The 24,675-nt window shown below is 39.7% G+C and overlaps 1 protein-coding gene and 1 long non-coding RNA gene across 3 annotated transcripts; one reads left to right on the forward strand and one right to left on the reverse strand.

Annotated features, from left to right (window-relative positions):
• Positions 1-1,951: 1,951 nt before the first annotated feature.
• aldh18a1 (aldehyde dehydrogenase 18 family, member A1) lies at positions 1,952-20,535 on the reverse strand. 2 transcript variants are annotated; one of them, XM_082545230.1, is made up of 18 exons: positions 20,167-20,535; positions 19,895-20,000; positions 17,692-17,843; positions 17,141-17,290; positions 16,626-16,730; positions 16,392-16,544; positions 15,154-15,244; positions 14,396-14,520; positions 13,843-13,987; positions 13,677-13,750; positions 13,453-13,552; positions 12,891-13,111; positions 6,448-6,585; positions 6,134-6,329; positions 5,930-6,051; positions 5,581-5,767; positions 4,223-4,318; positions 1,952-4,087 (listed from the first exon to the last, which is right to left on the reverse strand). In XM_082545230.1, the coding sequence occupies exons 2-18, from the start codon at positions 19,989-19,991 to the stop codon at positions 3,891-3,893; spliced, it is 2,349 nt and encodes a 782-aa protein (XP_082401356.1). In that variant the 5' UTR covers positions 19,992-20,000; positions 20,167-20,535; the 3' UTR covers positions 1,952-3,890. The 2 variants fall into 2 exon arrangements, with proteins under 2 accessions (XP_082401356.1, XP_082401355.1); XM_082545229.1 differs by having other exon boundaries at positions 16,386-16,544.
• A 56-nt stretch (positions 20,536-20,591) lies between these two features.
• LOC309713546 lies at positions 20,592-24,662 on the forward strand. Its single transcript, XR_014278605.1, has 3 exons — positions 20,592-20,677; positions 24,263-24,316; positions 24,640-24,662. It is a non-coding gene; the product is annotated as an uncharacterized lncRNA (long non-coding RNA).
• The last annotated feature ends 13 nt before the right edge of the window (positions 24,663-24,675 follow it).

The raw sequence follows: 24,675 nt of genomic DNA on the forward strand, positions 1-24,675 counted from the left end.
AAAAGTTACAATACTTTCTCTATTTTTCTATATTTTCATCCATCCTTTTTCTTCCACTTTTCCAGTTCAGCGATATCACAGTATTTTCATTGTTGGTCATCCCAATATTTCTTCCTTTGAAAGCTTCAACCAAGTCAAAGCTTGAATTCAAAAACAAACCATACTGTGGAAACATTTCAACCAGGCATCTGTAAAATACAAGGGCAAAGTTTTATCCATCCATGCATTCTTTGCCACTTATTTGGGTTTGGGTCGTAGGGGCAGCAGTCAAACTAGAGATTTATGCTTCAGTGGGAAATCTAAACCGTAGGTATGTTATAACTGCAAACCCTCTGGGCACCCTACTGCCTGATTTAAACTCCTTGGGTGAATCTTTGCAGAATCTACGATGTAACCTACACAGTTAGGCTGACCAACCCAATCAGACCCTTTCTACAGCCTGACAGCTCCTTTGACTTCCAGTGTGACTGGGATTACTGCTACAATTGGCACCAGTTATCTTGCAGCTGCAGCTCCTGATGACACGATCACAAAACTCGATTACTGACTTGCACCTTAGCGTGTCTTGCTGCAATGTGCACTAATTGACATCTTATGCTTGATCAGTAATGGAAGGCAGTAACTCCCAATCATACCCTGAAGTCAATCAGCAAGACAACGAAATCCCCACATTAAACACTCTGACACCCCACCAAAGCTGGGTACTCTGAACTGTCATTTGGCAGGTACACAAGAAAAACAATCAGGACCAGTCCTCTGACCTGAAGGTACAGGGAAGCAACCATCTTGTCCACTGGAAAATATCTTAACGTGCTGGCACCAAATTGGGGGGATACAAGTATACTCTGCCAGTCGCATTACGCTTGGAGCAAGTCCAACTCCTCTCCACAAAACTGATTCCAGAGCCTAAATTGTGCGTTGAGCCAATATTGGATTAATATTGAATTAATATCCCTCAACCTCACGTACTGCACCAGTGAAGTAACATTGCATGCGTCACAATCCATATAGTACTGAACCCCTACAGCTCCTGTAGGTAGTGGGCCCACAGGAGGGCAGACCCATGTAGCTGCTTCAGGCTAAGGCCCAGCAACCAGACATCTCTCCCATGTTAACCCTGTCCCAGGAAGGGTAAACTGGTCCTGCAAAGGTTTATGTCAATGCAAAATGGAAATTATATTTAAAATAGCAGTTTCAGTTAGTAACCTCCCTGGTTCATAACAGAAACACTCCTCAGTGTTCCGTTACGTAGAAAACTCCTGTTACTACGTGAACTAGATGCACACACCTGCACTTCAATAGCTACTGTAACAAACAACTCTTTACACTTAAGAGATGGTAAAATACAATTCTATCAAACATTATGTATCAAAGAAGCAATACTGAATGCCCCTAGATTGTTCCTTCTCTACCTCCAGTCATTTAGATGATATTTTCAATCGCTCCACACATAAAAAGGAAAAAAGAGTGAGATCCGAGTTTTGTCTCCCTCTTCATCTCTGAACCCTTTGGACTTGATGATGGGAAGCTGATTGAAGGGTAAGTAGTGCGTTTTGGAGAATGAATTCTTTAGATGATAGAAAAGAAAAAAGGAAAAAAGAAGAAACCGAGAAACCCAGAACATAAGACTGTGATTCCATTATTAGTCTCAGTTCTCCTTTTCTCCCTTTTCATTTCTGATGGCTGGATAATTAAACCTCTATAGTATTGTCTTCCATGTTACTTGCCCCACTTCCAGCAATGCGAATTCCCCTATGGGCAACTTTAAAAAGGGCCTTTTTAGACATCTGTTTTTCAGATCAGTATGACTTTTTTCCCCATTAATTTGTGTTCTTTGTGAAAGTAGAAAGACTAGTGCCAGGACAGAGATGAACATACATGTGAAAATGCTCAACATTTCATCTGCCAAAAAAAAAAGAAAAAAGACAAAAGAAAGAAAAATATCCAAATATTCTTTTTCAACTTTTTATTCCACAATACTGCTATTAAATAACCCGAACTAATCCTTAAGTGTGCATTGCAAGACATCTGATAGCAGCTCAGAGGCTGGAATGTTACAAAGCTTAATTTAAAGGCAGTCGCATTCTCCCCTCCAGCTTGAAGGAGGCAGCTTGTCAATTACGATTCCCGCTCTGACAGAAGCTTTGGGCGCCAAAAGGAACAAGCAGGAAAGCAACAAAGCATGGAAAAATGAACACAACATGCAAAAATAATCAAATAAATAAAAAAATATGGGAATATATGGATGCATGTAAATTGGAGTGTATTTAAGTGTCATTATTGCAGAGAAAATCTCATTTTCTGATGTCCTAGAATTGCATATTTTTAATCCTATTAGGTAAGATTTTACAAATACATTTACAAGCTGCATGTCTGATAATGTCACGGGTATTTTCAAAAGACAATATATCAGAAACATACAGAAAGTTCATCCCAGAATTAAAGCGGGGGGTACAAATATTGTTTGAACAAAGAAAGCACTTACAGTACAGTCAGTGTGAACCTCGTGGGTAATGAACCGATGTAATCCACTGAGCCCTTAGTCACTGAGAGGTTACAATATTAAATGTAAATTTAAATTAAATGATCATTTTACCATAGTAATACTGTAGTGGCTAGAGAGAAGCCATTAGCAATGTGTATCCATGACCACACATAATAAAGTTGGGATAACTTCTAATGATAAACAAGTGCATTTTGTTATAAATATTTTTGGATATTTTTGATCAAACTGAAAAATCATGTTCTGTGATTGTTTAAAACACACTGCTAGAGGTTCTTTTTGATATATCAATTATAGCAATGAAGTGTTTTTTATAGGTTATTAGAGTAATGTGTAACTGTGAAGGTACTTAGAGTCCATTACTAATGTGTGCTTAGAAAGATTCTTAGTTTGCACAGTTACTGTCAGAGTAATTAAACAGGGGCTCTGGCTTCTTGGTACCAGACATATGTTAGCTAATCAGAGTCACTGCAGACAGATGCATGCTAGTTATCTGTAATCAGCATACAGCCACACTTTTCATATAGAGAGACAGGGACCATATGACCTGTCAGCTTAACCTCCTAAGACCCGAACTCTTCCACGTCATGCATTTTTAATTTCTCTTTGATATTTGGGCATATTGGGGCCCGATGAATGTAAAAACAAAGAATTACCAGATTTTTTTTTTTTACCTTATTTTTGTTTTTAAGAAAAATAAGAGCCACATATGAGGATATTCATTTAAAATTTTGATATAACAGTAGCAGTATAATGTCCTCGTAAGTGGATATCAGGCCCATGTAGAGCAAAATTGAGTATTTTGGTCTAAATAACCCAAAATGTGATGTCCACATATGTGGACGCCAGGTCCTAGGAGGTTAAAGTGGGAGAATAGTCAGACAACCATTATTAAAGTGAGATATTACCAGGAAATAAAGGAAAAAGAAATGACATCAAGCAAGGAATTTGAAGTTATTAAATAGATGTGTAAATAAATGAACAGTTTTAATATCGTTTTCTACCAAAATCTTTAAAAAAATAAATAAAGTAATTTAATTAAAAGATACCATTACTAAAATTAGTTTTCCCAGTGCAAATTCAAATGAGAAAATAATGACGAATCTCAATCTGTGTGAAGTATTTTTTTTTGCATGGTTTAAACACCGTTTGGGGTTTTTGCATAGTTTAATATTGGGGCTTATTGACTTACCCAACCTAAGCTGAGGTAGAATATTTTCAGACTCTTAGTCCTTAAATAGGAACCTCTTTTTAAATGTAGTAATAAAATGAACCATTGCTGTTTTGAGCAGCTATGTGCTTCAAAAGTTGAAGATAGTGAAAACAGTCAACCATCATCTTGAGAAAATAATAATAAGGCCAAAGGAATGCTGTCAGACTCTCTGGCCTAGTTGCTGTCTCTCTGTCCAGCTAAAGGCTGCCCAGCAGGCAGGTTTTCATGCAGGTACTTCATGGTACCATGCTCCGAGAAGTCGGCTACTGTGTGTCCATCACCTCTCAGGACCCACTTGGTTGTGAGCAGGCCCTCCAGGCCTACAGGGCCTCGGGCATGTATACGAGCCGTGCTGATACCTACCTCTGCTCCTAGAGAAAAGTACAGAAAGAGTGCAAATAATGAGGACTACATGAAGAGAACATATCAGTGAAATATGAGTAAAAATATTCAGGCAGGTTTAGAGAAAACAACACAGAGGATGTCAACACAAGACCACCACATACCCAGTCCAAAGCGGTAGCCATCTGCAAAACGTGAACTAGCGTTCCAGAAAACACAGGCGCTGTCCAGCTGCTGAAGAAACTTCTCTGCTGTGTCCTCTGACAGAACAAAACATCTCATTAGTGCTATTGTGTCTGTAAACACTTTTGGGGCTTAATTTAAAGAAATGAGAATAGAAACTGCGCTAAACTGACACATTAATGCACTGAATGAGACTGAAAGCTTATATAAAACCTAAAACTATCATTTAAAGCAGGGGTGGAGAACTCCAGGGCTCAAGGTGTCCTGCAGGTTTTAAATATCACCTTGTGTCAGCACACCTGAATCAAATGATTACTTCATTGCCAGTCCGCTGGAGAACTTCAAGACATGTTGAGGAGGTAATTTAGCCATTTAAATCAGCTGTGTTGGATCTAGGACACATCTAAAACCTGCAGGACACCAGCCCTTGAGGCCTGGAGTTCCCCCATCCCTGATTTTAAGGCTTTCCTGAAAACAAAGATATGTCCCCTGACATAATCTTTGAAATTCACGTGAACCGTGCACATCCATCCAAAAATATATCTACAAGCAGGTTAATGAAGACAGCGTATTCACCATTTTTATCAATCTTCTTCTCTGATAATATCCGACTTTGATACAAACTGATTAGTCTGGAATTCACTGAGGTTCCTTCTGTAGTCACTAGATGGCAGCAACACATCCTCTACTGCATGTGAGATCATCCTCAAGGTGGAAATCTTACCAGTAAACACTTTGCTTTATTTTTTAAAAGTTAATTCTGACTGCCAGAATAAAAGCACATAATATTTTTAATATTTATATTTTCAAAGGAACGTGAACCTGAGTTTCTTTGCCTTACTGAAAAACTAAGCTCCCACCATTCAAACGATACTAAATAGTGTCCACATGTGAATAGAAAATTGTAAAATATATGAGACATCAGTTTTGTCCACATGGTAATGACCACAGCCTTAAAGTGAGAGAACACACTGGAAACTGCACAGGATAGCTTCTTTCAAGATGAGTTAAGGACACACAGCATGACGGCTCACTTCAAAGACAGAAGTGTGTCTGAGCATGTTTCAAAGTTATGAGAAGTCTTTTAAACTGTTAATCAGCTGCTCTACATTTTAAATGGGCTCCGTCCACAATCTAGAGTCACAAAGGGAGGATGTGCACTCAACTGACCAAACTGACAGGTGCTACTCAGTCATGGTGAGGTAAGATGTGACAGGAATTGTGAAACTACAAGGCAAAGGAATTAAAAAGCAAATTGGTAGAATGTATTTAAAAAGAGGGAGAGAGAAAGAGACTAGGCAAGAACAAAGTACTAACAGCGAGATATTGCATCACCTACCATTTTCCGTGATTATAACGTCTGTGTGAAAGCTGCCATACTTATGTATGTGCTCTACGGCCTCCTGCATGCTGTCCACCACCTCCATGCAGCACTCCAGCTCACCATACTCTGTCCGCATAGACTTTGCCTCTGAGGGGCTGAATGTCAGGTAGGAGGCAAACCGAGGGCCTGCGTGAATCTTCACCTAGTCTCATCAGACAGAAATAAATTATTTCTAACTTTAATATATTATGACAAAAAACTTTTTCATTTTGTTGGATGACTAGTGATGTATCTAAAAACGAGTAACATTGAAAGTCAGCCGCAGGTTTCCTTAATTTATCAATGCGTGTATTTGGCATTTTACCCGTTCAGTGCGGAGCATGTCGATAATTTGGTCGAACATAGGGGTCCTGAGGATGTCCCGGTGAATCAGCAGAGTTTCCATAGCGTTACATGCAGCTGGATAGTCACACTTGGAGTCTCTCACTAGAAGAGGAAAGCATTAGTCAGTCGCTGGCATGTTATGACTGACAGGCATTTATATGGGGGGGGAACTGTTCTAACTGACCGATTTTTATGACTTTGTCAATGCTGGCTTCTGAGTCCACATAGACGTGACAGATTCCCTCGCTGTGACCCAGCACAGGAATGCCCTTGGCCGCTCGCTGAATGTCCCGCACCAGCTGGGATGAACCTCGGGGGACGATCAAGTCTATCATCTTATCCAGTCGGCACAGATCCTCCACTTCCTCACGGGTGCTCACCTGGGAAGAAATACGGGTTTGTGAATCACATCAGATAGAAGAGTGTGCTGTAAAGTGCTATAAAGATGACACAAGGTTCTCACTGCTTTTTAATAAATATGTAGGAAATCAGTTTTACCATCTGCACAGCCTCCTTGACTCCATGCATGGAAAGAGCTTCCTGGGTGAGCTGGTGGAGGACATGGTTGGTGTTGGCTGCCTCTTTTCCTCCTTTCAGCAGGAGGGCATTGCCACTGGCTATTGCCAGTGTTGATACCTAGTTATTACAGGTGTTCCGAGAAAGTGACAAAGTACATTTATAAAAATGGAAACCAAAAAGTTAGCTAAGCATATAAAGCACAGGATGTGTTATGGTAAGTTCTGCAGAAATACAAGGTGTTATTATTTATTCATGCTAATCTCCTATTCATAGTAACTTCCCCACATATCCATTAATAGAATAGAATAGAATAGAATTCAACTTTATTGTCATTGCACATGCACAGGTACAGGGCAACGAAATGCAGTTTGCATCCATCCAGAAGTGCTTTAGTGATATAGATATATTACAATATATATTAGCAATAATATAGATATGTGAGTATATTACAGAAATGGGTCTATTATGGTATGTTATAATGTACACGGTATGAAGTATGTTGTGAATATTCTATAACTATAAGTATGTACAGGCTGTAGTGAGTACAAGCTATGTACAGGATATGAACAGGATATAAATATGAAAAACTATACAGAATATGAAATAAATAACTTTACAGAATCTGAGATATACAGCTATACAGAAATGGGAACTATGCAAGTTGTAAACAGTTGTAGGATTAAAGATTATCGAATGTACAGAATGATTATTTACACAGAGCTATACAGTAGTGCAGTTAAGATAAGTGAGGGTGTAGATAGTTTCTACAGAGGCTATATAAAGTGCTAGTGGTTGTGAGTGGTGGTTCAGTCCATGTTATTATTGTGTTTGAGGGTACAGTTGTCCATTGTGGGTGTGTGTATGTTCAGTCCATGAGTTTAACGTGGGTCAGATGTCAGGAGGCAGAGTTCAGGAGTCTGACAGCTGTGGGGAAGAAGCTGTTCCGGTACCTGGTGGTCTTAGTCCGGAGGCTCCTGTAGCGCCTCCCAGAGGGCAGGAGGGTGAAGAGTCCATGTGATGGGTGACTGGGGTCTTTGATGATTTTCCCAGCCCTTTTCAGACACCGCTTCCTGTAGATGTCTTTTATGGCAGGAAGTGGTGCTCCGGCGATGCGCTGGGCAGTTTTCACGACCCTCTGCAACGCCTTCCGGCAGAGCAGTTCCCGTACCAGACTGTTATACAGTTGGTCAGGATGCTCTCGATGGTGCAGCGATAGAAGTTCACCAGGATGTCTGAGGACAGGTGGTTCTTCCTCAGAGTCCTCAAGAAGAAGAGGCGCTGGTGAGCCTTCTTGACCAGCTTGGAGCAGTTGGTCGTCCAGGTGAGATCCTCGGAGATGTGGACTCCCAGGAACTTGAAGCTGCTCACACGCTCCACAGCCGTCCCCTTAATGTGGATGGGTGGATGTGGGTCAGCATTCCTCCTGTAGTCCACGATGAGCTCCTTGGTCTTCTCGGTGTTAAGCAGCAGGTTGTTTCTGTCGCACCACTCAGCCAGACGATCCACCTCCTCCCTGTAGGCGGCCTCATCGTTGTCACTGATGAGGCCAATCACCGTGGTGTCATCTGCAAACTTAATGATGGTGTTGGAACCATCAGCAGGTCTGCAGTCGTGGGTGAAGAGGGAGTAGAGGAAAGGGCTCATCACACAGCCTTGTGGTACACCGGTGTTCATTGTGATGGTAGATGAGCAGCGGTTATCCAGCCGGACATGTTGGGGGCGGTTGGTCAGGAAGTCCAGTAACCATTTGCAGATGAGGGAACTGATACCCAGGTCTGTCAGTTTCCTGATGAGTTGTGAGGGGTGGATTGTATTGAATGCTGAACTGAAGTCTATAAACAGCATTCTGGCGTAGGTGTTGTTGTTGTCCAGGTGTGAGAGGACAGAGTGCATTGCGATGGAGACTGCATCCTCTGTGCTCCTGTTCCGGCGGTATGCGAATTGGTGGGGGTCCAGGGTGGGGGGGAGACAGGATTTGAAGTGTGCTAGGACCAGTCGCTCTAAGCACTTAGTGATGATGGGGGTGAGTGCTACTGGGCGGTAATCATTGAGGCAAGATGGGTTGGAGTTTTTGGGTATCGGGACGATGGAGGTGGATTTGAAGCAGGCCGGTACCACAGCGTGGGCCAAGGACAGATTGAATATGTCTGTGAGCACTCCTGCAAGCTCCCCAGAACACGCTCTGAGAACACGCCCGGGGATGCCATCAGGGCCTGCAGCCTTGTGGACATTGATCCTGCTCAGCACCGCTCCTACATCGGTGGGGGAGAGAGTCATAGGTTGGTGGTCTGGCGTCATGTCTGCTTTGGTTGTGGTTGTGGGGTTCCCTCGCTCAAAACGAGCATAAAAGTTGTTGAGCTCGTTGAGGAAGGAGACATCAGAGGATGCGGGGGAGGGTTTGGTGGTCCTGTAGTCTGTGATGGTCTGGAGTCCTTGCCACATGCGTCGGGGGTTGGAGTTGGAGAAGTGTTCTTCTACCTTCTTTTTGTAATGGTGTTTGGCTTTTTTGATGCCCTTCTTTAGATTAGCCCTGGCTGTACTGTAGGCGTGTGCATCTCCTGACCTAAAGGCAGTGTTGCGGGCCTTCAGGAGGAGACGAACATCCCGGTTCATCCAAGGCTTCTGGTTGGGGTACATGGTGATCCGTTTCTGGGTGGTGACACTGTCTGTGGTTTTGGAGATGTAATCCAGTACAGATGAGGCGTACTGGTCCAGGTCTGTGTGGGTGAACATATTCCAGTCTGTGTTTTTAAATCTGTCCTGGAGCACTGCGTCTGTCCCCTCTGGCCACACTTTAATTGTCCTCACAACAGGTTTCACACGTTGGATGAGTGGTGAATACCGTGGTGTGAGGAACAGGGAGAGATGGTCCGATTGTCCAATGTGGGGGAGGGGTGTGGCTTTGTAGGCTCCAGCCAGGTTGGAATACACATGGTCTAAAGTCTTGTCTCCTCTGGTGTGGCAGGAGACATGTTTGTGGAATCTGGGGAGGACTGTCTTTAAATTGGTGTGGTTGAAGTCGCCAGCAACAATAAAAGCAGCCTCGGGGTGTTTATTCTGGTGTTTGTTAATGGCTGCAGAAAGTTCTTTCATGGCCAACCTAGCATTAGCGTCGGGGGGTATATACACGGCAGTGAGTATGATCGAAGTGAATTCTCTGGGGAGATAATAAGGTCTGCATTTGACCATTAAAAACTCCGCATTAGGTGAGCAGTGACTCTCAGTAGTAGTGGAGTTCATGCACCAAGCATTGTTAATATAAATGCACAAACCTCCACCTCTGGTCTTGCCAGAGTCATCTGCTAGCCTGTCGGCTCGGTGTGTGTGGCGTCCTGCTAACTCGATAGCATTGTCCGGGCAGCTGTTGTTCAGCCATGTTTCGGTGAAAAACATGACATTTGAGTCCATAATCCGTCTGTTGTTAGTGATGGAGAGCCGTATCTCATCCAGCATGAAATCAGCATGAAGAACAACTGAGATACAGACGTGTAAGGACAGAAGAAACTATGACTGCATTTAAGAACGATCTATTAAATCAGGACTGGGACAAGGTGTACAAAGAAGCTGATATTGATATTGCATATGGCATATTTTTAAGAATATTCATGGAGTTGTACGATAAAAACTGTCCAACAATAAAATACAACAGAAAGCACAAATATTCAGATAGACCATGGCTCACTAAGGGTTTACAAAATGCATGTAAAAAGAAAAATACACTCTATAGGGAATACCTAAAACAAAGAACAAAAGAAGCTGAAAATAAATATAAAAAATACAAAAATAAGTTGACCAATATTATACGTGTATGTAGAAAGGAGTATTATAGTAAAATATTGAACAACAATAAACATAATATGAAAGGAATATGGGATGTTTTAAACGGTATCATTAAAAATAATTCTGGACAACAAAGTTATCCACAATACTTTATCGATAATGGCAATATTATGGAAAACACTGCTGATAAGGTCAACAGCTTTAATCATTATTTTGTAAATATTGGACCAAAACTGGCAGAACAAATTCCTGAGTCACTGCCATCAGTAGAATGTAGTGAAAACCTGATTGATAGGAACCCTAACTCAATGTTCCTCACATCAGTGGAGGAAAAAGAAATAATTGACATTGTACACATGTGTAAATATAAAACATCCACTGATTGTAATGATATTGACATGAAAATTGTCAAGAAGGTCATTGAAGGAATTGTAGGACCTCTAACATATATTTGCAACTTATCATTTCAGACGGGAAAAGTGCCAAACAAAATGAAAATAGCTAAAGTTGTGCCGCTGTATAAAACCGGGGATAGACGCCACTTCACAAATTACAGGCCTGTTTCTTTACTACCACAATTCTCCAAAATCCTAGAAAACCTGTTTAATAAACGATTAGACAAATTCTTAGATAAATATAAATTACTCTCTGACAGTCAATATGGATTCAGATCAAAAAGATCAACATCTCTGGCATTAATCGAATCAATTGAGGAGATTACGAATGCTATAGATCAGAAACAGTATGCAGCTGGAGTATTTCTGGATCTCAAGAAAGCATTCGACACAATCAATCATGACATATTTAATTAATAAACTGGAACGGTATGGGATTAGGGGGGTTGTACTGCAATGGGTGAAAAATTATTTAAGTGACCGGAAACAATTTGTGAAGCTGGGTGTCCATTCCTCATCATGCTTGGACATTGCTTGTGGTGTTCCACAAGGCTCTGTACTGGGTCCTAAATTATTTATTATTTATATAAATGATATTTGTAAGGCATCTGATATATTAAAATTAGTATTATTTGCAGATGACACAAATATTTTTTGTTCTGGGGGGAATCTAAAGGAGCTGCTGGATACAATTACTTCAGAAATGTGCAAAATTAAAAAATGGTTTAACAGGAACAAACTATCGCTAAATCTAAGTAAAACTAAAATTATCTTATTTGGGAATTCCCTTAGAAATGCACAAGTGCAGATTCATGTAGATGGTGTGGAAATTGAAAGAGTACTTGAACATAAGTTTCTTGGTGTGATTATAGATGATAAATTAAACTGGAAGTCTCATATAAATCATATACATAACAAAATTTCAAGAAGTGTCTCAATCTTGAGTAAAGTAAAACACATTCTGGACCACAAATCACTCCACATTCTCTATTGTTCCCTGATTGCACCGTATTTGAATTACTGTGCAGAGGTTTGGGGCAATACTTACAAATGTTCGCTATCATCAATCTTTATATTACAAAAAAGGGCCATAAGGATAATCCATAAAACTGGTTACAGAGATCATACAAATCCACTATTCTTAAAATCAAAAATTCTAAAATTCACAGATCTGGTTCATTTTCAGCACAAATTATATATAAAGCAATAAATAACCTGCTTCCTGACAATATTCTAAAAATGTTTTCTAAAAGGGAACGGGGATACAATTTGAGGGGGGGAATTAAATTTAAAACATCCTCGTATCCGTACAACATTAAAAAGTTTTTGCATCTCTGTGTGTGGAGTGAAGCTGTGGAACAGACTAAGTAAAGATATGAAGCAATGTCCAAGCATGGCGCAGTTTAAAAAGCGGTTTAAGGATATGGTTTTTACAGGGTACAGGGAAAAGGTAGAGATTTGATAGGGTGTTCTTGTCTAATATTTTCATGTGTGTGCGCATGCACGGGTTTGTTGGTATGGGTGTATATATATATATATATATATATATATATATATATATATATATATATATATATATAAAATATATATAAAATTGTAGGTTGTGTATCCCTCAGGTGTTAATGGGGTTATTGAAAATGTGTATATGTGCGTATGTGTGTATATACGTAGGTATGGATAGATAGAAACATATATGTGTATATATTAAAAAAAAAAAAAAAAAATTACACATAACATATAATGTAATTACAAGGAGGTATTTCTGTAGTCTATTGATACTAGATAGTGGAAAAGGGGTGGGATTAAATAAGCTTATGCTTCTTCCTGCTCCTTTTTGAACATGGACGTTATTTGGAGTTGTGGTTGCTCGTTTTCCTTTTGTTTGCTTTGTTCATTTGTCTCTTTTAATTCTATTTTTTTTTTTTTTATACTTTTTCAACATGTTCAAAATAAAGATTCAATCAATCAATCAATCATTTTGTTTGCCAGAGAACGGACATTGGCGAGAAAAATACTGGGTAAAGGCAGCCGGTGTGGTGTTAGCTTTAGCTTAGCCCATAGCCCTCCGCGCCTACCTCTAACATTTTAGTTTTATCCCAGTCTAATACATGTGTGTGATGAAATACAAGGACATTAAGAGGTCAAATATCAGCCTTGTCTTGATATTGTCCCATATGTAATTTTTGTCAACAATGTTCAAGTGTTTTATATGTTTTTGTTAAGATTTAAGTTCTTCTGCAGCAATACCTGCGGCAAGCAGTCGGGTCGGGCCTCAAATATGACCAGAAGCAACCCGATGGGTACAGTAATCTGCTCCAGCTCTAAATTATGAGCCACTCTGGTCCTGCGCAGCACTCGACCCACACTGTCCTGGGCGGCCGTGGCTATCTGGCGGAGACCTACTGCCAAGCTGTTAAGTTTGGCCGGTGACAGACTGAGACGCTTCAGCATGGCTGGAGGCAAATGGCCTACAGAAAGAAGGCATAGCAGAGTTACACTTTGATAGCAGGTAGTGAGGTATAAAACTCATATGTAGAGAAAGGGAAAGTCGCCCTCTGGTGGCAACACATGAGAATGTTATCCCTTAGGTTCAATGTTGAAGTTATTGTAGCAACATACATGCAAAAGCTGCTGAAGTCTGGAAATCAGTTACATACATGGCACATGAATTTATTATCCTTATTTTTTTAAGAGAATGTGAAAGCACTAGCACTACAATACCAACATAAAACATCAAACAAAGAAAATGTCTCTGCAAGTCTAGTTTATATTTCAAAAACCAGACAGACTTGATGTGGTGTCCTGATACCTGCACTGACAGCCAGGTCCATATCCATCTTGTTTGCAGCCAAAATCTCTTCCTTCCTTTCAGTCAGCAGATCTGCTAGATGGCAGATGATCTCACTCCTCTGAAAAGTAAACAAAATAATTCAGTTTTTCTCTTTAAGTGATAAAGCACCCAAAGAGCTGTTTACATTTTTAAATGTTTATAAAAGATATTGCCCGAGTCCTTTATCTAAAAACATGTGTCACCTGGTCTGGATGCAGAGATGCAAGGGCTCTTCCAAAACGGCGCGCCATTTCTGTCTGTTCCTCCACAGATGGGCCTGAAGGAGAGTCAGGACAGAATTAAACATCAGAGCCTGCAGATGCAGTTTTACAGCAATAAAAAAAATTTATTCAGCTCAGGTAAACTCACCGGCAGGTTTAAATTCAGAGAAGAAGGTTCCTACTTTCTTGCCTTCCACAATGTCAGTGATGACATGGCCTGTTACTTTGGGGTTGGTGCCATTTGCAATAACCACTGAGGTGCCACCGTGCAAGGCCCAAAGGGCAGCTTTGACCTGCAGCCAAGCAGAGATTTTAAAAAAAAATTTGTATAAGATTTACTTAATTTTAATACTCAGTCCAATCAAACGTACAATCTTTTATCGTGTCCAATATGACATGCAAACATTATCATATTGGAAGACACCATCTGAGAGTTGGGTCATCCCAACACGTTACATGTAATAACAAGCACAATCTGACCTCTTGTTGTTCATCTTATTTTATATATCACCGCTCATACTTTAAGGATTTTTCCCCCAGTCTGTGATATCTGCCCTGAGTTTTGTTGGTCGCTTGTATTTCTCATTTAGGTTTATGTAAAAGAATTTTCTGTAGAAAACTGATGCAAAAAAAAAAAGAAATGTACAGGAAAAACCTGAACTTTTCCTTATTGTAATGACTTGATGGGCAACTTCACCAACCTTGGCCTCCATGCCTCCGATCCCAACTCTAGACTTTGTACCATAGGTGATGGACTGCTGGTCTCCAGGGTAGAAGATGTCAATGAGCTTGGCATCATCTGTTCCAGGGGGGCTGTTGTATAGTCCTACAATATGACCATTAAGCATATGACTTATTTGTTTGAGATGAAAATAACCAGCATTTACACATCAGCCTAAATTGTTCCCACATCCATTTTATTGCTAATGTTACTAAAGCCATAAACAAAGCTGGTGAATATAGTTTAGTTAGCAACAACAAAGCAAAGGTTATATCCTCAGAAACATCCCAAACACGTAATAATACAGATATAGAAAGAAACTGCAAGATCTCTGTTGATAAGAAAGCCCTATGTGATGATTGAAAGGTACTATTTTTGCATAAGTCAACCTCTTTAAAAGGAAAATCCTGGATAGTACCCTTTTATTGTGCATAATCATATGATAATTTACTATGATCACTCTTCTCTGCTGAAGTTTTGTTTTATTTAATATTCTAAAAGCCATCCAGATGATGCTGAATGACTGCAGCCGTGATTCTGTGTGTGCATGGACGCCATGTGTCAGCTCCATCAGCATTAGTTTCAAACACGAAGGCAGAAGGTGTGTGTTTGTCTTTCTCATATGGCTCTCCATTGACCCTGAGAGGGATGTTTTTTCCCCCCGTCAGCAAAGTGACCAGACAGATGGTGTTGTTACCTAACAGCTGACCCAGAGTGTTGTTGCAGTGACACACATACCCTCCACATCAGAGAGTGCGATGAGCAGGTCAGCCTTCATCTCTACAGCTAGCCGTGCTGCCAGGCTGTCGTTGTCCTTAATGCTGATCACCTGCAGAAACAGAAAATTGCTCATGTAAGCTCCTGAAGGCAGAAAAGCGGCAGCAGAGAGTAACCCATGAGCTTATTTTTTAAAGACAGAACTAAGCAGATAAACTGAAACACAAATATGTTAATACATATGACTCTGCAACACTGTTGGCAGCAACATCTGGAAAATGTTAAACAGAGCTGATCAACTCAGAGATAAGCTTGTGAAGAGCTTTTTGATGCTTGAGGTTTGGCCTTTTTTGTTGTTTTTTTCCCCATCAGATGTGACTGCATTTGGACAGAACTGTGAAGTTAACACTGACTCCTTTCAGGACAACCTAAAGTTAAACGATACAAAAGTAGGTGTGGCCACTCTAATAGCTGATTTAGACATTGGAGATGAATCTTTGTAGAGATTTTGGAAATCTCCCACCAGAAAATTAGTGTCCTTACATTGATGCTAAGATTATTATTCCTTACACTGAGGTAATGATTGTTATTTTCTCACTGATAAATTCAAAAACTGCAGCGAAAATGTAACGAAAAAAAGCACTGAACAGGCCAAACATTGTGATTACTAGGGAGGTGCACGCCAGGTTACAATGTAAGATTTGTAGTTGTGACATACATACAGTGTAGATTTCTCACCACGGCATAAATTTTAGCAGATAAATTACATAAAATAGGTAGTTATTTTTATTAAAATATCGATTTTGCTAGAAAGTTTTTTTTCCCGAAAACAACTGTTTTCTGTTAATTAAAGAAAACCTAAAGTTATACCACTGACTTATAAGTAGTAGTCTTCTAGCTGCCTAAGTCAATAATTAGTAATATTAATAATACAAATACAACGCAGTAGAAAGTGAAGCTAAATAATCTGATAAAAAGAGGTAAGTTATTCTCACAGGATGCCCGGTGATCACATGCACTGCTGTCTATCCCCTCCCTGCATACACATGCCTTTATGGTTGATTGCAGAGCTGACAAGGTAAGGTGGGGGTGGCAGAGGTGTTTCAGCGTGCATGCGTGTGTGTAAGATAGAAAATGTTGTAGTTAATGAATAGTGGATGTTAAAAAAATAAAAATAAATCATAAACACCGTCTGCCACCCCTGCTGCCACCATCACTACAACCAGCGGTGCCCCCATGCTGCCTGTACCCACATTTACCCCCTGCAGGTCGCTGTTGGGCTCCGGAGGGGGCACCACAGCATCATTGGTGTTGATGATTGGCACGATGTTCATGTGCAGCAGCTCCCGCAGTGTGCTGTTCAGGTTCTGCCTCTTTTGGTCATCGTGGAAATCCAGATTTGTCACCAGGACCTGACGGCACAAAATCAGAAAATGTAGTGAGGGGAAAATTTAAGCAGTAGTAATTAATTAAGCAAGAATTTTGCAAAGCACCTGTGCTGTACAAGTGCTGTACTGGGTGAACATGGCTTCATACAGGGCCATCAGACCGCTCTGTCCAGCTGCAGCACAGGCTCGGGCCTCCAGCACCGGCAAAGACTGAAACACAAACAAACACAAAGACAAATTACACCACACCGACCAAGTGCAATTTATAAGCTAGACAGAAAAGTGTGACCTACACACTCTATACACAAAGAAGAATAAATGTAAGCTAGTGCAACATATGATAGTATTTGCACTGAAGTGCACGTGTTTGTTCAAGTGAACTGTCTGATAAAGCACCATAGCATAAACAAAGTTTTAATTAACTGTAAACAATGAGCTTCAAAATAATAGAAATTATTGTGGGATTATATTGGGATGATATTTCATTGTATTTTCACACTGAAGAAAATCTAAAGCATTTGGTGAAGATTTGACTTACCTTGTCAGCAAAGTGGCAAAGTTTTCAGCTAACATCAGCATCTTTATTTTCTGAGATACCCTAAGTTCCCATCTTTTCTCACCATGTCATTGAGTTGACTGTGTCCAGAGTGGAGCGCCTGCCGAACACTCTGGGACAGCAGGATCTCATGTCTCAGTCTTTGCTTGCCGAAGGCCACAGCTCCACTGGTGACAATCATCATCTCCCTGCCTTGATTCTGCAACATAGCCACCTGCGCAACAACGGACCCATTTAGTTTCACTGCTGGGGCTATTTTCTTCCTCTTCAGGCTCACTAATGATTTTGATTTAAAGCTCAGTTTTAACCAATTATGAACCCATACATTCTGTAACTTGGTGATAAATGTCCATTTTGTACTATCTGTAGCAAGTACTACAGTACATGTGTCTACAGAGAGATAGAAAATGAGTTGAATCAAAGGAAAAAGGGACATTAAAACATCATCAGTAGATGGGAAACATCATGAAAACCCACAGATTGGTTTCCACGTCACTGAATTTTAAAACAGTTAGGTCAAAGCTTGTGTTACCTGATTTTTACCCCCGTGTCAAGAATTTTCTACACAATAATCTGTAAAATGTATAGAGTGCATCATTTTATTTGTTTTTTCACCTGCTCCACAATCGAGGCCAGCCTCCCAAGAGCCAAGCCACACTCATCTCCACGTGTAACGACGGCACTGCCGAGCTTAACTACGATCCTCTTGGCCTGACGCAGCTCACTGCGGTGTGCGAAGGAGCTGCTATGAGCCCTGCCCTGGCCACCTGGAAGATATTTTTCTGCTTATTAATCACACTTAACTTTTCAGTACTGTGCTTAATAAGAGCCAGCTGCTAACATAATGTTCATGATGCTGCCCACTAGACTAAATACTAAGATGATCTCATAATGCCTGATTACATTCACTCAGCATTCACTTTGCGAGGTACAGCTAGCAAAATGCAGTTACCTAATCAGCCAGTCACATGGCAGCAACTAAATGCATTTAGGCATGTAGACATGGTCATGATGACCTGCTGGAGTTTAAAGTGAATATTAGGTGATTTAAGTGGCTTTCAATGTTGCATAGTTGTTGGCGATGGATGAGCTGGTTTGGGTATTTCAAAAACTGCTGATCTAGTTGACAGAGAATGGTCAGAAAAAGAGAAAATATCCGGTGAGTGGCAAGTTCCCTGGGAAAAAAAAATCCCCTGTTAATGTCAGAGATCAGAGCAGAATATCCAGACAGTTTTGAGCTGAAAGGAAGGCAACAGTAATACAAATAAATATTTGTCACAACCAAGGCATGCAGAAGGGCATCATGAATGTGGAGCGGACAAATCTGCAGCAATTGCATGATGCTATCTATGCCACAAAGAATTAAGGCAGATCTGAAGGTAAGGAGTCCAACTCAGTACAAGCACGGTGTAACAAATATGTGGCAAGTGAGTGTACATCTCTTTACTTATTGTAGTTTAAAAATGTCTCCCTTCCACATTTGCTGATGTAACACTATCTGGGTAAATATTTTTCCTTTAACTGACCACTTCAAACAACCATTTTTTTTTTTTTTGCTGGGTTTCCGTTTCATTGATTACATGAATGAAGCAAACAGTGTGAGGCCCTTCCACACATCCATTTGCAACCTGGGAAACAGATAATCACAGCCTGCAAACTGCCACATCAGCAGGACACTCAGAGAAAGCCTGTGCTGACATTACACATCTCTGTGGACAGAGAGAGCGCACCAAAAAAAAAAAAAAGAAAAGAAAGAAAAAGGAGGGGGAAAAAAACAAGGAGAAAGAGAGCAGTCGGTGACATCTTTTACAGAGTAGAGCAGGTCAGAAACTGCCCTGACCTACAAAATCAAATCGTTTAATGTTTGAGCATGTGACCAATACACTATAAAAACTTTTTAGCTTGCTAAGATCACTTTAATTATCATTTCATTTGTGATTATTTGTTTAATTCTGGATCAATCGCTGGTCTATATGTGTGATGATTAACCGAAACAACAGTCACAATATATAGTTATTGTCTTTAAAATGTCTGTTTTCATAACCAATTCTTAGACAGTCCTCTGGGAAAAAAGATTTGCATGAAGAATTATTATTTTGAAGTGATTTACCACATATCAAAAAGTTTCTGTCCTGTGATTAATAAAGCAATTGACATATTACATTTACTTGCTGGTGTTCGACTGCCAAAAAGAGATTTTTAATGTTTCTGTGTGTTTTCTATGTGTAACAGCTTTGCTTATATTGGTAAACAGACAGTCAACAGGTTTTACAGAGGGGTTATAAATAAAACGAGGAAAACTATTTGTTATACAAGTTTTTTTTCCATGACTCTGTGTTATTGTACCTACATTATAATCAATACAGTCCTTTTTGGTCACTTAAAATATCTTTATAGCACTGTGATGGTATATCTGATGTCATTTGCCCTGTTTTCATGGACGGATTTCCATTGAAAAAATACATTTTATATGTCAATTTACACATTTTACCCTCCAAAAATAAAGGATATATAAAAGTGACTTTGCCAAAAACCATTTGAGGCTTCTATATTGAGACAAAAATGTTCTTTCTGGCTCAAAATGCTTTTCATCATTCATTAGAGATAAATATGTTTCACATATGTTTGACAGATTACAGGCCATCAAGACACAAGTTTAAATTTGTTTTGGTTTTTTTGGGGGGCAAATACCAGAAATAACTTTTTTGATACAGCCCAGACTGCCACAATATTATCTTAACACATAGAATAATCTATTCCTTTAACTGTCCCACAAGGGGAAATTTGGTTAAGGCACATAAAGCACTGGATTACTTGCCTTGTGTCAGTTTTCTGGAGAGCAGCTGGCTTAAGTGTCTTGGTGAATCCGGGGGGATCTTTGAACACAGGGTGAGCCTCAGCAGCAGCATGGTCATTTTTATGGTCTTTAATAGAGACAGAAACACCAGTAGGACAAATACATCAACTTTTTCCATCCACCTAAGACGTCTTCTTGCATAGCAACATGAAACCTGATTGCTTGCATCCACGTGCACAGTCAAAATATAAATAAACCTCCTGCTCCATGCATATTAAGATGTTTCTTCTTACTTAACCTCCTGAAGTCCCGGTATATGTTGTCCTGCGTGCTAACCAGCCCCTGTCTTCTGTTAATTCTTGTTCACCTTCTTCTTCTTTAAGCTTTGATTCCTTCATTTATCACAGCAGTGCTCTGAACACAGACGGACACGGCTCCTCCCCTAAGTGATGAAACTTTTGCTGCAGCTTACAGCAAAGAGAATGAACACGGAGCGTTTCGCTTCGTTTAAAAAATATTCGTTAAAGATATTATACTGATAACTACAATAAACTAATAACTCTCACTCTGTAGTCTGATATTTAAAAATAAAAACCGACGCCTTGTACATTGGCTGTGAAGTGGTAGGAGATGACGTCAGGCCGGCCGGCGAAATGCGGAAGAAGAACGGAAGACGGTAATTTTTTTCACTTTTCAAAATAAACCCCTGCCACCCGACAGTCATGCTGTCGTACAATGCTGTTAGTCACTACTGTAATACTGACAGTGCTCTACTCCAGTGACATTGGTGGAGGAGCACCAGAGGTAAGGGGTGATGAATAGGTAAGAGTTTCTAGTAAAACAAAAGATAGATCATCAAAAATAAATTGTGTTGTTTAATAAAAATCCTGACTTGTGTGTTGATGGTGACTTAAGGAATCTATATATTCTAAATGCTTTTCCAACCCATAACCTCACATTAGGACTTGTAATGATACAGAGGGCCACCGCAGTTTGAAACGAAAATATTTTTCATTAAATGCGTCCTGTATTATTCTCATTTAGTCAATTTAAAAGTAACTGGAAGTGGTGGATGCTGAAATCATGTCCTGCACTTCTATAATTACCTTGTCACCTATATTTCAGTTACTCCATATAGTTAAAAAAAATATCAAAACATGAATTTATTTTGCTTTTGTATTTTTGTAATTACACTATTGTGCTTCAACAAAATAGAGTAACCCAGAGGAGACTTGACTCACACTGTTGAACCCCCACTGCCCCTGGGACTATAGATAACTAAATTGACTCCTGTTGTTCTGGCTAAGTGTGTATTATTCCATTATACCTGACCTGTTCTTTTCTCTGTTGTCTGTTTTATCCCCTTTATCTGTTCTTCCATGTTCCTCCTCTCCTTTGCTCTATTATCTGTCTATCTGGGGAAGGAACTGACCCTTACCGTACTCCTGCCTGCACTAATCCACAAACATGTCTGTGCGAGTGGGTGGTGCAACATTTTAATTCTGTTTATTTTTGGCTCTTTTTAACTCTTTTTTAACTATTTTTGTGTTCTCCACAACGATTTCATGGAATTATTAGGACATACACATTCACGTCGCCCTCTTGATAACTACTAGGGTATATCAACCTCAGGTGTACTTTGTCTTCAGTTCTTGTTAGAAGTGTTAGCATCGTGAAATATTTAACAGTTTTGAGCAGACTGCACATTATACCTGCATAACATCAACGTGTTTTTATTTGAACTGTGAGCAGTGTACCGATATTCACATTTACCTCTAAACATTGAGTATAGCCCGAGTAAAAGTGCACACTGATATGGTTGAATCTTGTCATGTTCAGAATACAAAGCAATAAGACCCTCTCCTCCAAAACTTATACAGACATATACAGTGGTGTTAGGGAATAAACACTGGTCAAAAAACATTTAAAGAACACATTTTAATCAGTGATCAGTGTAGCATCAACTTTATGTTTCCGTCTGTCTGACCCCAACAGGTTGCACCTCAGACCATCCAGGAGTGTCAGACATGCAAATAAACATCTAGACGACAAACAAACTAAACCATTTTTGATTGCTGCTGAAACTTTGGCATAAAAAAAGCCTGGTACATCTTTTTTTTTCACTTTGGTTTTCAAGCTATCTTTTAACTTAGCCACTGTAGGATGATCATTTTCATTTCCTTAAAATGTCTTAACACATTACCCAGTCATACCAGTACATACAGGGAGTGCAGAATTATTAGGCAAATGAGTATTTTGTCCACATCATCCTCTTCATGCATGTTGTCTTACTCCAAGCTGTATAGGCTCGAAAGCCTACTACCAATTAAGCATATCAGGTGATGTGCATCTCTGTAATGAGAAGGGGTGTGGTCTAATGACATCAACACCCTATATCAGGTGTGCATAATTATTAGGCAACGTTCTTTCCTTTGGCAAAATGGGTCAAAAGAAGGACTTGACAGGCTCAGAAAAGTCAAAAATAGTGAGATATCTTGCAGAGGGATGCAGCAGTCTCAAAATTGCAAAGCTTCTGAAGCGTGATCATCGAACAATCAAGCATTTCATTCAAAATAGTCAACAGGGTCGCAAGAAGCGTGTGGAAAAACCAAGGTGCAAAATAACTGCCCATGAACTGAGAAAAGTCAAGCGTGCAGCTGCCAAGATGCCACTTGCCACCAGTTTGGCCATATTTCAGAGCTGCAACATCACTGGAGTGCCCAAAAGCACAAGGTGTGCAATACTCAGAGACATGGCCAAGGTAAGAAAGGCTGAAAGACGACCACCACTGAACAAGACACAAGCTGAAACGTCAAGACTGAGCCAAGAAATATCTCAAGACTGGTTTTTCTAAGGTTTTATGGACTGATGAAATGCGAGTGAGTCTTGATGGGCCAGATGGATGGGCCCGTGGCCGGATTGGTAAAGGGCAGAGAGCTCCAGTCCAACTCAGACGCCAGCAAGGTGGAGGTGGAGTACTGGTTTGGGCTGGTATCATCAAAGATGAGCTTGTGGGGCCTTTTCGGGTTGAGGATGGAGTCGAGCTCAACTCCCAGTCCTACTGCCAGTTTCTGGAAGACACCTTCTTCAAGCAGTGGTACAGGAAGAAGTCTGCATCCTTCAAGAAAAACATGATTTTCATGCAGGACAATGCTCCATCACACGCGTCCAAGTACTCCACAGCGTGGCTGGCAAGAAGGGGTATAAAAGAAGAAAAACTAATGACATGGCCACCTTGTTCACCTGATCTGAACCCATTGAGAACCTGTGGTCCATCATCAAATGTGAGATTTACAAGGAGGGAAAACAGTACACCTCTCTGAACAGTGTCTGGGAGGCTGTGGTTGCTGCTGCACGCAATGTTGATGGTGAACAGATCAAAACACTGACAGAATCCATGGATGGCAGGCTTTTGAGTGTCCTTGCAAAGAAAGGTGGCTATATTGGTCGCTGATTTGTTTTTGTTTTGTTTTTGAATGTCAGAAATGTATATTTGTGAATGTGGAGATGTTATATTGGTGTCACTGGTAAAAATAAATAATTGAAATGGGTATATATTTGTTTTTTGTTAAGTTGCCTAATAATTATGCACAGTAATAGTCACCTGCACACACAGATATCCCCCTAAAATAGCTAAAACTAAAAACTACTTCCAAAAACATTCAGCTTTGATATTAATGAGTTTTCTGGGTTCATTGAGAACATGGTTGTTGTTCAATAATAAAATTATTCCTCAAAAATACAACTTGCCTAATAATTCTGCACTCCCTGTACATATCCAGCAGGATTTTCTCTCCCATTGATATCTGTTTTCAGAGTATTTGTTTATTTTTTTAAGTAGTAGAAACTTAGTTACAGAATGTTTAATGTGCATTTTATATATTATTATGTCTGATAACTTTAGTGGAAACATATTTTTATATTTCCAGTCCCGGTGGTTTTTATATTGTTGTGGATTGTGTGTGATTTAGCAGCCCTGATGCATCTGATACCTTTGCATTGTTTTTTCTGGTTGGTACTGGAATTTCACCTGGATTTTATACATTGTGATTGTTGTTTGTCTTAAACAATGCTGATCACAGATAAATGTTGAATGCATCTGTCTTTGTCGTTTTCTTTTCAGACAGTATCAGTATTTTCTTTCTTTTCTCAGTCATAATTAACCATTTACATATTCTAATGAATTTAAATTTAAAGGATTAAATTGCAAAGTATTTATTAAATAAATCTTTCATTACACTGCTGATTAATACCCACAAACCTAATTAGCTTTATTAAAATGGGGCTCTTACATGTGTTAGACTCAACCTAACGATAATAGCAGAGCTTCACAACTATTTACATATTTTGAACTAATAACAATCCAAATTGTCTCAATGTGTGTTACAGTCTCCAGAGTGTGAAATGTCTGTGGACACTCAGGGGACAGAGGAATGCTTTGAGGTGAGCAAGAGAAAGATTTTCTGTTTGAGTGTATATATAAAAATATTTCAAGAGCATTGTAATTATATTTATATTATATATATATTATATTGTAATTATATTTTTTAAAGCTTTATTTTAAAAAACCGTAAGATTGTTTGTCTTGCTAAGATTGTTAGCAAGACAACAATCTTTGCATTCTCCTTTTTTTGTGAGTGTCAGTGAAAGACTTTACAAGTTTCAAACTTCTTTTTAAATCTTTGACTTCCTATGTGAGGCATACGTAAAGAGGCAGTCTTCCCCGCCTTTACTTTGCAACCACTTGATATTTCTTATCTCTGCAGCTCAGTACAAAAATCACAAAGCGAAATGGCCAACGA

This window comes from Aulonocara stuartgranti, assembly GCF_965226115.1.
Source record: "Aulonocara stuartgranti genome assembly, chromosome: 8".
Classification (NCBI taxonomy): Eukaryota; Metazoa; Chordata; class Actinopteri; order Cichliformes; family Cichlidae; genus Aulonocara; species Aulonocara stuartgranti.